The 15,588-nt window shown below is 34.6% G+C and overlaps 1 protein-coding gene across 3 annotated transcripts in view; it reads right to left on the bottom strand.

Moving 5' to 3' along the window:
* The window catches only part of RB1CC1 (RB1 inducible coiled-coil 1), a 77,988-nt gene that overhangs the window by 4,565 nt on the left and 57,835 nt on the right, over window positions 1-15,588 (bottom strand). For 2 of the 3 annotated variants that reach the window (XM_075744096.1, XM_075744098.1), the window contains 7 exons: window positions 14,382-14,541; window positions 12,210-12,318; window positions 11,849-12,089; window positions 8,031-8,082; window positions 6,639-6,686; window positions 3,199-3,257; window positions 629-765 (listed from right to left, as the gene is read on the bottom strand). In XM_075744096.1, the coding sequence (XP_075600211.1) occupies window positions 629-765; window positions 3,199-3,257; window positions 6,639-6,686; window positions 8,031-8,082; window positions 11,849-12,089; window positions 12,210-12,318; window positions 14,382-14,541 (806 nt within the window). The remainder of the gene's footprint in view (window positions 1-628; window positions 766-3,198; window positions 3,258-6,638; window positions 6,687-8,030; window positions 8,083-11,848; window positions 12,090-12,209; window positions 12,319-14,381; window positions 14,542-15,588) is intronic. The other variant, XM_075744097.1, reaches the window with a different exon arrangement.

Genomic DNA, 15,588 nt, shown 5'->3' with positions numbered 1-15,588 from the left:
ACTATGGTCTACATTTTGTTATTTCAGACATGTATTTGGGTTCATAAATTTCAGTCACTTTGCAGAAGATGAGCCACAAAGAGAACAAATTTTATCCAATCTTCAAAGAACATCATAAAATCATATATTAAAAATAAGAACTGAGCATGAAGTTTTGACATAAATGTTACCTTGGGTTTTGTATTTACTTTCCTCATTAAAAAAGGCATTGAAAACATAAATCCACATAAAAATAGGCCTGAGACCTACACAATTATATGTTGTTATTCATGCTACTGAATAGCTAAGCAGTCTGATGGGAACGTTTTCCCCATAGACATGTTAACATATGCTGTGTGTGTACAAAATTGGCTTTTTTTTTTGTTTTACAGTTTAATTTGAAGATGCAGATATTTTTCCCTATTTTTCCAAAATATTAACATCTATATATATAAAGTTTTTGATTTAAAGTGTTCTCCCTTGAAAAGTGTTTAGCATCAATACAAATAGCAAAAGCTAAAGACAGCTGACAGCTATCTATATATTACATATTTCTTGTATATATCACATATATTTATAAAATTACTTACTAAGTGTTAGAGTATTATTTGTAGGAGGAAATAATAATTGGAACTAATCTGACACTTACCACACTCACCTGGTTTGAGATCCAGTGCAGCAAGAGATTCTGAGTGCAAAAAATACAAGGTTGGACTAACAGTAAACAACACATAGTTGTCATGCCTTTCGTCCAAGATAATGAGAACCAAATCGCCAACCTGAAAACTGGGGCAAAAAAACAACAACTAAGGAACTCAGCTGAAAAAAGTACAGAAGCTTCAAACTTCAGTAATTACTCTATAATTTTTTCCCCCCGAGTATTGCGCATATTGAGACTTAGTTGAACAGCACCACAGACGTTTCTATTTGTCATGCCAACTCATATACATTTTGTATTTTCTGAAGTCAACAAAACATTACTTTTTAAAAAGTTTTGGAAGTGTTTTTCTACATGCATCAGCTCAAGTTTTTTTCAAAAGAACTAACAGTTTTGCTTTAAAATATGAACAGAAGTAGTTACCAAAATATTAACCTTTAAATTTTATATTATTTTTATTCACCAATACTTATGGTAATAATCATTACACCAGTGTTTACAAACATTCTTTTGATGTTTTGAACTCAAGTCAATCTGAACACAGAAAAATACAGGAAAACATTTATTTAGCTATTCAATCTTAAAATTTTAAGCACACAGGACAAAGAAAGGATGAAATGTTCAGCTGTGATCAAAGGGTTAAAAGCAAAAGAAACACCATGGTGACTTCACATAAAAAATATTCAAAAGTCTACTTCTTCCTGACCCAGGATACCACAAGAAGCTACCAAGGTCTCATGCCAAGTTTCAGTAATAGAATTCAGAGAATTTTTTGTGTCTCCAATTTCTGCTTCACAGTGCAAATGTGTTGGAAGTTATTTACTCATTAATGAAATGAAGTCTAAAATAGCTACAATTAAGCATTAGACCATGAGACAGCTCTAAGAATAAATATTGCTACTACTCTGGGGATGGTAGAAGGAAGTGGCAAAGAAAGGGAAAAAATCTTTTCCATAAAAGGAGACTGCAGATACATAGTCAGCGATAAATAGGTAAATGTAGAGAGAAATTCAGCTCATCATCTTTAAAGTTCACTTTCAGATTAGACAAACACTACTCCAATTTTCTGCCTGGACTTACTATGATGACAGACTATACTGACTTAAAGACATCTCTATTGGACAGATGAATTCTTCTTTCACAGCATTTTCTTGACAAAAGACTACCAAGAGAGTTGCCAGAATATTCAGACGCTTACAGGAAAAGCCAATTATGTCATACTGACTTTGTTGCAACAAGAACGCTATTTGGTGTAACTCAGAAAACATTAAAGGAATAATCTGTGTTGGTTCTCTTTCAAAAAAGATTGTTTATATTACTCAATATCAGACTGATATTATTACTGAGTATTATTACTTAAGAACAGCTGTCTGTAAATTTCATATTTTACAAGAATTAATACTTCTTTTATCAGCAACAATTCCATTAACAGCTGCTAACAGATTGATCATATCTAACAAAATATTTGAGTTAATTTCATTTCATTCTGTCCAGGTAAGCCAAAAATTCTGAAGACTTCAGGAAAGTAAAACTTCTCTTCAAATATAATGGAACACTACTGTGCTGGTTTTGGCCGGAATAGAGTAAATTTTCTTCATAGTAGCTGGTATGGGGCTGTGTTTTGGATTTGTGCTGAAAACAGTGTTGATAACACAGGGATGATGTCGTTACTGCTGAGCCGTGCTCACACAGAGCCAAGGCCTCTTCTGCTTCTCACCCCACCCCACCAGCGAGCAGGCTGGGGGTGCACAAGGAGTTGGGAGGGGACACAGCCGGGACAGCTGACCCCAACTGACCAAAGGGATATTCCATACCATATGATGTCACACTCAGCATATAAAACTGAGGCAAGAAGGAAGGGGGTGACATTTCGAGTAATAGCGTTTGTCTTCCCAAGTAACTTAGGTGTGATGGAGCCCTGCTGTCCTGGAGATGGCTGAGCACCTGCCTGCTGATGGGAAGCGGTGAATGAATTCTGCGCTTGTGTGCACGGCTTTTGTTTTCCCTCTTAAACTGTCTTTATCTCAGCCCACAAGTCTTCTCACTTTCACTCTTCTGATTCTCTCCCCCATCCTATCGGGGTTGGGAGTGAGTGAGCAGCTGTGTGGTGCTTAGCTGCTGGCTGGGGTTAAACCACGACAACTACTCATATTATTCAGGGTGAACAGGATTCCTTCTACTTTTTCTTAGCATGATTTCCAGATGGTTACAGATCAACAAAATGTAATCTGAAAGAAAACTCTGGGAGGATTCCAGAAATCCCATGAGGTATTACTCGTATGAACTGTGTAAAGAAAAAGGCACAGAATTCAAGCAAGCTAGCAGCATACAGAATTCAAAGGCTTCAAAGGCTTTTTTTTAAAAAAAAAAAAAAAAAAGCATTTATAAAGTTTGATTTATGCCCAACTGGGATGGTTCAATATCTGATGGCTAAACTACAGGGATTACCTATATATCTTTTCACCACAGAGCAAGAACAGAAAAACTGTTACATTCTTTAACTACATATTATTATTGAAGGCATATCCATCTGTTCATATGAAAAATTAACCTGTACTTACTCTCTAATTGCTATTTTTTCAGAATGTCTTGAGGATACTGATGACATGCTCTGGGACATCTATAAAAAAAAAGAGAAGAGCTATAAAGTATTGGCAAGCTGTGATGAAATGTACATGTAACAATATGGTTAAGATAAAACATTTATTAGTGACTTCAAACAGTATTTATTCTTGCAGATTTTATATTCACTCAAGAAAACAGCATACCTTTCGGTCATCCTGTTCTGTAGCAGGTTTGGTTGCTGTTTGTTTGTAGTTTTGGTGGTTTGCTTTTCTTTTGTTTGGCTTGTTTTTGTTGTTTGGGCTTTTTTTTAGCTACCTTTAACTATGTAATTTCATACATAACCAACCTCTCCCTCATTAAAACTGAGAAGTACTTTCCAAATCAGTGTCAGTGAAGATTTGTTCTGAGCACACACAAGACCTATGATGTATCTGCACACTTTAACACAGAAGCCACTGGCATTCTAAAAAAGGCTAACAGTGAGACACTGGAGGTTAAACATGTTTATTGCAATTAAACTCTGGGTGTTGAACTCAATATGGTCACTCAGTTTTACTAAAGACTGTCACATAATCCAAAGTTTACTGTAATAGAGCAGCACTCCCTGGAATAAAACTGCAGTCAAATTTACTAAGACTGAAGTCTCAATTATGTAAGGTTTTGGACATAATTCTTCTCTCCTGTATGCATGATATTTGCCTTTAAATCTGTTTAAATTAATTAATACTGGCACATGAAGCACTGAACAGTAGGGGTTGGAAGGGACCTCTGGAGATCATTTGGTCCAACCCCCGTGCTAGAGCATGATGACCGAGAACAGGTTGCACAGGATGGCATCCAGGCGGGTTTTGAATATCTCCAGAGAAGGAGACTCCACAACCTCTCTGAGCATCCTGTGCCAGTCACCCTCAAAGAACCAACTTCAACAGAATAAACTACATCTAAAAATGAATACAAATGTGTATACTTTCTACAGTAACTGAGAGAATAAGAAATTAAAATGGGTAACGCTACTTTGTACCTACAAAGGGATACATAACCCACATAACGACAAGTAGACAGAGAAGCTGATCTGATGTAAATATATCCATGTCATTACCCTTTGGTAATTTCCTTTCAGAAGACAATTCATAGTTGCCCTATAGAAACTCTGACTAGAGGTCTTGCAATTTTTCCACAGGTTCCTAGTTCCTGGACCATTTATACATGCTATTATAATCTAGATTACTCATACTTGGAGTTTAGCACATGATTTTTCAGCTGTAACTCAAATATTGTTACCTACAGAATATTTCCTATTGTCAGTCTTCCCCCCTACTTCCCCAGAAACAATATCAGCCTGTCTTAAGAGTTTGAAGCATATTCACAACTCATTTTCTACCTCTCTTCAAAGAATGAGTCCAAATTGAATACAGTACAACACAAAAAGCTCTCAACTTCTGATGATGTTTTCAGCAGTTTTCTTTATGGGGTCCAACTTCAGATCAATTTATTTTTTTTTTGTTAAGAGAATACACTTTGACTTAGTTGCATTGTACTTTTCTTTCTTGAAAAAGTTGCAGCTAACATGGAAGTTGTCAAATGCATGTAATTCACTTAGATTATTCACAAAAGTGTTTGAGAGGTCTCTTCAGATGTTAAGACCAAAGCTTTTCTTACTGTTTTTTTTTTAAAACTGGAATAAGTGTAAATTAAAAAGCTTGATTTCTGTATTTTTCATTAAATTCTAACTTTAAGAAAAAACAGAACAAATTAAAATGTTAAGAATATTTCCATTAAAACTCAGTAAATAATGTTTTATGAGTAGAGTTCTAATAGCCTTTACACTGAAAAAAGGTTCCCTTTCTCAATAATTCATAAAAAATAACAAAAATCCTGTAATAACAGTCCTGAAATTAAAAGGAGCTCTTGTCATCTTTTATTGCTTGCAGAGGTAACTCTCAAGTTTTGCTGCAAAAGCCAGTGACCTGAAAAGATTGATTTTTTTTTTTTTTTTTTTTTTTACTGTGCAGAATCCCTTCTGGATTCCTTATCTGAAGGAATATATATCAATATTGCTATTTATCAAAGTGTTGATGTATATTTCAGTTTTAGAAGTGTATTGGGAATAAGGAGGGAAGTAATACAAAGAGACAAGAAATAAAAATAATTTATTTCATTTATGAAATAACATAAGTAAAGAATTGAAAAAATTATGTTCCTATATCCATTTAGAAAGCAATTTAAAATTGCTTTAGACACCAATGAGCTATCCATTTCTCCTATATGGCTTGGTATTAATTATAACAACAAAAAGAATTTTATGTGTTTTGTACAACACCATGTTTTCTTCAATTTCATTTTACTCTGAGATGACAAGGAAACCTACAGAGAGGTTTAGAAGACTGTCCAGTGTGTTTTGAATTTTATTGTTAAAACTACACTGAAATATCTTTTGTGTACTTTGTTGACATTCTGAACAAAAAAATCATTTTATAAAATATGCTTTTAAATGTCTTGCAATCCTTTCTTATGCCCTGCACTAGCAGGATTATTATGTACAGGTTTTAATGCGGAATGGAAAATGTTTGAAAAAATTGCAATTTTGTACCTGAATATGTAGTAGGAGTAAATTATATAGTAAATTTCAATCCCATCCCAGACAGAAAAATGGCAGCTCCTACTGGAGAAACTTATCAACCTCTTTTGCTACCAAATATAACTTGCAACTACACAGATATCATTTCCTACCAAAGCCCTAGGTATCACCTGTCACTTAATATTTAAGTGAGATCTCCATGGCCAGTCCAACCAATAAACTACCAAAGGATGTGTCTGTTGCCCATACACACAGTAATTTTTAAGACTTAAGATTGAGACCTGCTAGCAAGGATAAACTGTCAAATAAATAAAAGGAGAATTCATAGAACAGGAGTCAAGGGAACTCTGTCACTATATTCTTTTTCCTTCCATAGGCACTGAGTATTTAAGACGTCTGTTTGTATTTCCAGTTGCTAGACAGAATTAGTTTCAGACCTTATAAAAATGACAAGCATGGTTTTCCAAAAACAATCTCTAAATTATTGCTAACACTCCTAATTATGCTTAATGTGCAGGCGTATTTACTTTTTTTGTAAAATGGCCTTCAATCTACTGTTGTTGAAAACCTGAGCCACAGCACCACTGAAATGAACTTCCTCTACCCCAAGCCTGGATTGGTCTGTATTCTTGGGAAGAAGCTTCTCTCTTTCCAGTCCTGTGAATCTTTTCCATGAGAAGACTGCTAAGTTGAGGTACCTCTGAAAGGTTACTAGGTTACCTATTTGTCACTTGCTTTAACACTTAAAACATTTTTGAAGGTAATAAAAACATATTTTTAGATTTTAACAAACTTAACATTTGCAAGCTTTTCTTATTTTTTCATGAGACTTAAAACATGCATTGCACAAATACTTACCAATCTTTGATTTAATCTCTTATTTTCCTCTTCTTTCAACTGCAAAGTCTGAAAGAAAATCTTATCTGATTAACTAAATATACCTTATACAGTATAAACATTTAAAAAAAAAAAATTTGATATGACCAGAGCCAGACTACTTATACAATATACATATTTACTACAACTTTGTTTTAAAATACCAGAACATCTTTTGAACAAAGACATGTAAAAAAGTTTGAAGTCTAGCAATTACTACAGTGCTACAAAACTCACTGCTAAGCTACGCTTATCTCCATACTCAACCTTCTCCTTAAGTTAGAAAAACATTTCACTGGTAGAATAGTAAAAGAAATGTAATATATTACTATTTTGTAACTTCTACCCGTGACAAATCCTTTGTAAGCAGATGACAGAACAAAACATGTAAGCGCTCCCAATCAGAAACATCCAGCCACTTGCATCATACAATGCCACAATCCATTAAGAGAAAACATTCATGTTCTCTAACTAACCACAGATTTTAGTCTAAGTGATCCTAGAAAGCTGAAAGTTAAACTCTTTTTTTTTTTTTTTTTTTTTTAAGGTCAACTTTGAAAAGGCAAGAAAAAGGCAACCGGAATGGAGAAGGATATGACTAGACAGTTAAAAATTACTAGTCTCTGAAAGATTCCAGTGTAACTACTAAGGGTTGATCTAGCCTTTTACCAAGAGTAACCACTTTTATTTCAACAAAAAGGTTCAATTACTCAGTATACATTGAAAGCCATGCTCAAAATAAAAGTTGTAACAGAAGTGAAAATTTAAGGTATGTATTTGGGAGAAGCAGGGTAGAAGAGGTATAAACTTACAATTCTAGTCTGTAGGAGCATGACAATTACTTCAGAAAATTGTAATTTTAAGCACATTCATTACAAGTGTTATTTCACTTTTTACAGAAGCAATAGTGTCAAGACTATAATGTACCACAGGTAGAATTAAAATGATCTAAGTAACAGCAGCCTAAAAGCAGAAATTACCTATTTCTAAGAGAAACAGGTAAATCAATCTTAATTCCTGTCCGGCTGCTTTGGATGCCTTAATTTGAAAACTTAATCAAAACTATTTTTGGTAGAGAAATTCCCTAGATTAATGACCTGTTGCTGCTAAGAAATCTTACACTTTCAGTCATATTGAGCCTACATAAACAGAATAAACAAACTTTAAGCTAGGCCAAGAATAAGTATAATATATTAATACTTATTTTGAATTATTTCAATGAATTATACTGATCCAAAATGAGTGCAGTGAAAAAACACTTCTTGGAATGATATTTATAAGCCTTGCAGATACTATATTGCATCAGAGTGACCACAGCACAACTTCACACGTACATATTTGTAAGTACTTAGTTGTAATCTACAATCTACTCACTCTTTCTAACAACATTATCCTCTGTTTTTCTTCAGACATATGGACATTTTCACTAAAAGAGAGAAGAAAATGGGTAAGTTAAAAATTATTTTTTTTTTTCACATTCAAAAACCACCCCCCCCCCCATCTTTACTCAGCGATGAGTGCCATGTATTTGCTAGCACAGAGGGAACAGCATAGAAAGATACCTTAAGAATCAGCATCAACATTTCTGGCAGGTTTTGAAGGATTTTTTTTTTTTTTCTTCTTTAAAACTAAGGAGATTCTTTGTTGCAACAAGCCAGTGAATTTTCAGTCATTGATTAGTTTATAAAGATACATGGGGCCATTTCTGCACATTTTGCATTATTTTGAAAACTTCAGGATGAAAGCTATAGCTCCAAATGCTTTGAAAGTTAACCCTTGATACTGTGGTTCAGCTCTACAATATCGTATTTTCCTAATCTGTGCCCTGGGACTCTCTGGTAGAGAGACACTAATGTGAACTTGCTAATTGTTTCCATTTATCTGTGAGATAAACTAAGCACTGGGGCACAATAAGATAATACTAACATCCTAATAAGAAATTTCTTAACACCACAGAGAGTAATTCCTAATACAATTAAAATATATTGTTGAAGGCAGGTTAATAGAGAAGAAATATTTTGTAGTCCAAATTGATTTGGTTGGGAAAAGAAAATGGACAAGTTTTTGGACATACAACCCCTTCACCCAGTCTGACAGAACACGCTATAAATACAAGCAAAACACCAAGTAGAACTACCAGACTGTAATTAAGCCATGTTAATCATTACTTCATTTCAGTTAAAAGGCTGTTTAGCTCTCATGTAGTAGGACAAAGTCAACAGTAACTATTTCTACCTATTTACTACCTGGCTTTTAGTACATCGAGCCAAAATTTTTTGTTCCTAGGCTTATCTTTTCAAGTTTTTTCGTAAGCCTGCCTTGAGAGTTCAGGACCAGAATGATTACTGTAAGAAATAGTTCTCCTTCTAAATATACGGTATTTCAGTGTTTTATTTATTATCAGTGCAAGTTTAGTTTGGTAAGCAACAACTGTTTTTATCCTTGCTTCCACACAGTTTAGTGCACTGGGTATATTATTTTGGGTTAGGCAGCCCACTGTGATGGGCAGTGATTACAGTGAATGTAAATATATCTAATAACTCCGCCTTTCCTTCTCTAGTAAAACCTCATTCCACTTGTGTGCTTCCCGGTCGGGTTCAGTACCTCCGTGAGAGGTAAGCAGAAGTCAAGGACTGTTCAAAAAACTAGTGACACAGAAGTGATACAATGCACAGGTTGCAATTGCATAATGATCATACATGAAGATTCTAGGTAAAGCAGTAGCAACCAGGTGCTTATAGTCAGTTATTGTGCTTTCAACAATGCAGTAAAAATTTGCAAGCTGTATCAAGTGGATGACTCAAAGCTGCAGCCAATTTTTTCAGAGAAAAAAAGAAAAAACTTTAATTATATTAGGGGTATAATGCAATTAATGTGGGATTCTAAGCTTTTTTTTCATGCAAATGAATACAACGAACTTTACACTGTACAGTTCTGGAGCATAAATCAGGTATTTCAAGAAGTTTCAGAAACAAGAGGGAAATAAGAAAATATGAACTTTTTTTTTTAAAATAAGATGACAAGATCTGTTTTCCCAAAACACCTTACTGCACTGAGGTTACTAGAACAAAGCAGGCTCGCTGTTTATTCAGGGTAACATGACACAGCCTCCACATTTATCAACTTCACAAATTAGAAAGTCTATGGGAGGATTAGGAGAAGAGAGGAAATCTGCCAATGCAATCATAACTCATGTATTAAAAGTCTATTAAAAACTACTGCAGGTATAAAAGCATAAAAGAAAACATTCCATGTGACTGTTAATATTTAGAAGTGCCTTTCAATTAAAATCCAAGTTTCCTTAGACACCTTAGATATTACAGGAAAGGATCTTAAAATGAGTATTCCTAGTATAAGAGAATTAAAGAAACACAATCTTCCACCACAAGAGGTAGAAAGCATTAGCATGAAAAAAGTTCTCATGAATTAGTACAAAAAATACTAAATGTTGACTATTTTAGTTTTCTCTTAGGCTGCTATAGCAGAATCATACTCATAATGTATGGTTTTTAAATTTTTTAGTTTTTCCCAGTTTTTATATGGAGTTAAAAACACAACTGGAATGTCCTGGACAAAACTTCTTCACCCTTTTTTTCCTGAATTCTATCCCAGTAATTTACTCTGAATGGATTCTCCTACTGCATTGAGCATGGATAATAGCTGAATATTTTCTAGTAATGAGTCCTATTTTAATGCATGCATATCATGTGCTATCCATTTTGTCTAATTCTAGTCAGAAAGTACAGGTAATAGAGTGTACTCATTTCAATAGAGAATTTAAGCCTAACATGCTACATTTAAGAGAAATTCACAAAAATTGTTAAGAAAACTGAAAAAAAAAATTGGATTTTTGCACTCATCATCAGAAACCCTTCTCTAGGAGCATCAGTCTTTACTATTCAAAAACCTTCACAAAATTAGTTTAGGTACATTTAAAGTAAGAATCAAGGCTCTGAATGTGATGCGCATTTTCACGGAGATCAGAATTGAAAAAAGGCAGAAAATACATCTGCAGTAGGCTGGATTCCTGACGCCAACCAACAAGATTGCTTTGTACCAGTCAGAATTATTTAAGTTCAAAAGATTTTACAGCCATGTACTGAGACCAGATCAGAGTCTAGTAGCTTTAAATGTAGACTCTCAACTTACTAGGCAAGGCATTATATGCCAACACCAAAGTACACTGCTATTGTAGGGCACCAAAAGAGAATATAGTGCAACCAATGACTGCAACAAAACTCCATTAAGTCCCCTCTGATCTCTATAATCACCTCAGTATTTCAAGCATAGCTTCAGACACCTACCTGCAAACTAGCTTCTGCCTAGTCAAACCTCCATACAAACAGGGTGATAAACAGTTAAATGTGCTGTATCAACATAATGTTATTTCAATCTGTTGTAAATCCAGACTATCAACCAGATCCAAACACAAAAGAACCAATTTTAAGCGAAAAGTTTAGTACTAAAGTTGCTTGCTCTAGCTGTTTTCCTCAAGTAAGGGTTTAAACCATTACAAATTTTTTTCCCAGTCCGATCACTGCCTTCTTATAAGTCAGCAGTACATCACAGCTGACAGTACTGATGATTCAGAGGTTATACAGAGGGATGCTGAATACCTGTCCTTCTCTCCAATAATACAAAACATCAATCCATCAAGGCCATCAGCCTGAGTCCCATTACTTGTTTGGAATCCTGAGCATTCAGCCTAATTTCTCCCAAGCATAGCTATCACCCCTTCCCCTTCATCGAAGAATGTTTTTATGCTATCTTACCACAGTCACGTACACAAACAGGAATAAAGGGGTTGGTTGGTTTGGTTTTTAAATGAGAGCCAGCCACTGTTCAATAGATATATCAGTAACAAGCAGCCACCCAGCTCATCCTCAGTCACTATTACAATTGTTGTTCTCCCATTTTACTTACATTTCATATATTTACATCTACTTTTTCACCTCATAATTGTGGGGCCAAGTTTCACCTTTACGTTGCATACTTCTAAGTCATCAAAACACACATTTCTGATGATTGTGACACCACAATTGCATGTGTACACTTCAAAGAATACTTTTAGCAAGAACATCAGATGCAGGAGTGTTAAACATGCTCATTTGTATTTCACAACACCCAAGAGCACACATTTAAAAGAACCAGAGCACGCTTTGTGTATTTCTATTACAATGCCTCATACGTACTGCACAGCCATCATACTGGTTTCCATCATGGAGTCCATTCTCCCTTCAGCTGCAATGTCAGAAACCAATCTGTCTGCGTCAGTGGGAATATCAGCTGCGCAGGCTCCACAAGCTTCTGAAACTGCCACTGAGTAGGCTGACGGAGAAAAATTACTACTTCTGAGTTTATTAACTTCTTCTTCAAGCCTTTTCTTTTCTTCAAGTAAGCGAGCTCGATCTTCAGAAAGCGTTTCAATCAAATCTATGACACAAGTAAATAAATATTGTTTTAATAACAGCAGCACTAAGGATCAAAAACAATCTGTAGTGAATGGAATTGTCCTATTAGAAAAGATGAATACTTTTTCAGAACTTTGCTTACCCTTATCTTTTTCTTGCTGTTGCGTTAGCATTTTTAATTTGTCACTAAGATCATTAATTATGTTTTCTTTTTTCATTTTCTCTCTTGCCAGAACAGTGTTGAAGTTGGTCTGAAAACAGAAATAAGTATTACTGAAATAAGAGATGTACTGTATAAAAAGTACAAAAGGTATCACGCATTTCAGTACCCTGAATTAAACAAGGAATTAAACTTGTTTACATATTACATTGGTGAGGAGATAAAATGTTTCTCTGTAACAATTTTTTTATTTTTATCCCTCTGGCTCCCTCAAGCCCAATATACATGTGTAGTATAATTATAAAGAAATCATCATTAAAAAAAATAAATTGCAAGTTGTTGGGGTTTTTTTTAAACATAATGCTTTATATTCCAGTTAATGTACAACAGTTGCAGGTTTTATATTAAAACCAGTTACTTTAAGGATTAAAATGGTTATTAAGACAAAGCTGCACTGCATCAAGATATACTACACGTAATAAAAAAGAAAAATATCATTATTAATAAACTAGAATATACTAGAATCTGAATTAAAAATAAATGTAAAGTCATTCATTAATTCATCTGTGAACAATTCATTAATGCAGAAGTCATACAGGAATCCTGGCTATAGCTTGAACAAACATAAAAGAGGCTACCATAGCCATCGGTATCAGTCTGACCAATCTTTCTGCTTCTTCAGTCCTTCTACCAACCGTTATACCCTCACCCCTTTCTACTCTGAAAGTTGTGCTGAACAGACAAAAAACTACTAACAACCATCTATTAAAAGCGTACTTTAAATTACAATTTCACTTTTTTAGTGAATTTAAAGATCTAGTCTTGACCTATGCCTATCAACTCTCAAGTCTTCAAATGCAAGCTATCTGGCAGGCTACACACCTTACATAGTACACAGCGACCTTTGGCATATGTCTGCAAAAAAAAAACAACCTATCACACAACACAACCATAAGTAATACTTAAGATAACTTTACTGAAAAAATAAATGACATCAAGGGTGAGGTTAAATACACCCAGAATATTCAGTGATCACCACAGCCAGTCTAGTAAGCTTTCAGTACTGACTGATATACCCTTTTTTTTGTGTTGGTGGTTTTTTTAATAGAATATTAAATAGAAGATGCTGTTAATGCCTCAGAACCTTCCCTTCCATCCTCTGCTGTGCAACTGAAGATTATTATTAGATAACGAGGAAAACGGCATATTAAGGCATATTCTGATGGAAAAAGGAATCTTACTATTACCAACGTAATGTATGAAATACTCCTATTAGATTTACTGTGCAAGGCTCAATTCAGTATTAATGTCTGCAGTCCAAAAATTTCAAAAATATTCCTTCCTTTGTAACTGTCTGCAGCTTTCTACTGTCTGCACCGAGTGATTCATCACGTTGTTTCACCAAGCTGGCTGATCGCTACACTGTCTCTTTGTCCTTATTTGATCCTACCATAGCTAAACTAAGTAGAGTGCTTGAAAAAGAAAAAAACTTTCTTAGTGTTTAAATGCAACGAAGCTGTAGATAATAGCTGTTACCAAGAGAGATTTAAGAACTAAAGTTTCAACTACAAAATCTGAGAGATTCAAGATGTTTTAAAAGAAAAAAAAATGTGTGAATACAGAAGTAATTATTAATCCAACACAATATGATTTTGTATCAAGGTGTGGAATACAGAGTGTTTCCAAGTTGATTAAGTACAATATGACATTTGCTCTGAAGCCCAAACAGCACCTGCCCAGGCTAATAAAGTTTAAAAGCCATTAAGTAGCATTCCAAATCAATTAGTATTTCAAAATAACTAATTTTGTGTTGTCCACTAATTTTGTGTTGTTAACTTGAACTAACCAGTATCTTTCTGGAGTTCAACAGATTAATGGATAAAAACTTACAGCACTAGCTTAACAACTTAAGCAAAATAAGTCACAAAATAACAAAAACTGAATCTGGACTGCCCATGTCACAGATATTTAAGGTGGGTTTTTTTTGTTTGTTTTGGACTCCATTAGCACATCATATCCTGGCTCCAGATAATAGTGCAAATTTAGAATGTGTGTTACATAGCAAAAAACCCCCACCAAGCCTCTATAACTTCAAAACAGCAGAAGAACACATAACTAATTGGAGCAAAAGTAATGAAAAGGCATCAGCTTTACCTGCTGTTCTGCAGTAAGCGATGTTCTGATGTTCTGCATTTCTTCATTTTTTCTTTTCTCTTGTTCTTCCAGTTGCTCTAAGAACTTCATTTTTTCTTCCTGAAGCTTTTCTTGAAGTTCAGCAACCAAGCTTGATTCAGCAGATGATTCAGTGGGAGGACTTAAAAGAAAATGTTTAGGCTTTAAATTTGCAGCACATAGAGTCCCAGAATATGTGAAATAAGCAACACACAACAGTCAGAAGTTCCTTTTTGAGATGTTTTTCTGAAATGTTTAATAAATACTGTATTCAATACAGTATTTATTAAATTAAGTCATTACTAACTTTCAATTTACTTTTTAATCATGAGCATCTCACCAAATTCTCACTCTTGGGCATTCTGGTTTTTAGTGAACTACACTGACTCTAATTTGAAATTTTGTCGGGGGGCGGCAGGCGGGGAGATTTTTGGTTTTCATTTTTCTAACAAAAACAGAAGGTGTGGAAAGTGGTAAAAACAGGAACAATGACATACCAACTCCCTGAAGATTCTTGGTCTGTCAAAATGCAAAGCCCCCAGAACTCTCACATAATTAAAGCAATTCAGCAATAAATCTGATGCTAAGAAATCCAGATATGAAACTCAAAACTCTGGGTTGCAGAAGCCGGAGAACAGTAGTAATGATCATAAAGAAAGGAAAGCATCAACAGTCACCGAAGCAGCAAGGATAAAGACCTTAAATGGCTCTTGAAATAGGCAGCGTTACATACGCCAAATATTTTCCATCACCGAACCCAAAGTATTAACTACCCTCTTCTGCAGTTTGGCTTGAGTTATTCAAGAACCACCACTGAAGAACACTGGGATAGACAAATCCCTCTGTTGGGTAACTTTTGTGAAAAATTATTATGTTAAATTTTTATTATTCCTCCAAACCAAAACTACATTTAATATAAATAAAATCTCCCAAAACCTAACTCTCCATCTATATACATGCATCAATGGTTTTCTCTAGTCAGAGCAGCCTTGAGGTATGGTCTCCTGATGTTAGATAGGCTGTGTTGAAATCAAAACATCATGTGCTAATGTACTGACACCCATAAGCACAGCTCCTAATGCTAAAAATGCTCCAAGAATTCTTCTTGCTTCATAATGCAAAGATCCTCTGTTAAGATTAAGGGCTACAGAACCTCAGAGATACCAGAAAGATTCAGCATGGAGAGTAT

The sequence above is a fragment of the Balearica regulorum genome, chromosome 2, assembly GCF_011004875.1.
Source record: "Balearica regulorum gibbericeps isolate bBalReg1 chromosome 2, bBalReg1.pri, whole genome shotgun sequence".
Taxonomy (NCBI): domain Eukaryota; kingdom Metazoa; phylum Chordata; class Aves; order Gruiformes; family Gruidae; genus Balearica; species Balearica regulorum.
The sequence above is the reverse complement of the archived record's forward strand: the minus strand, read 5'-3'. Positions and strand labels throughout refer to the sequence as shown.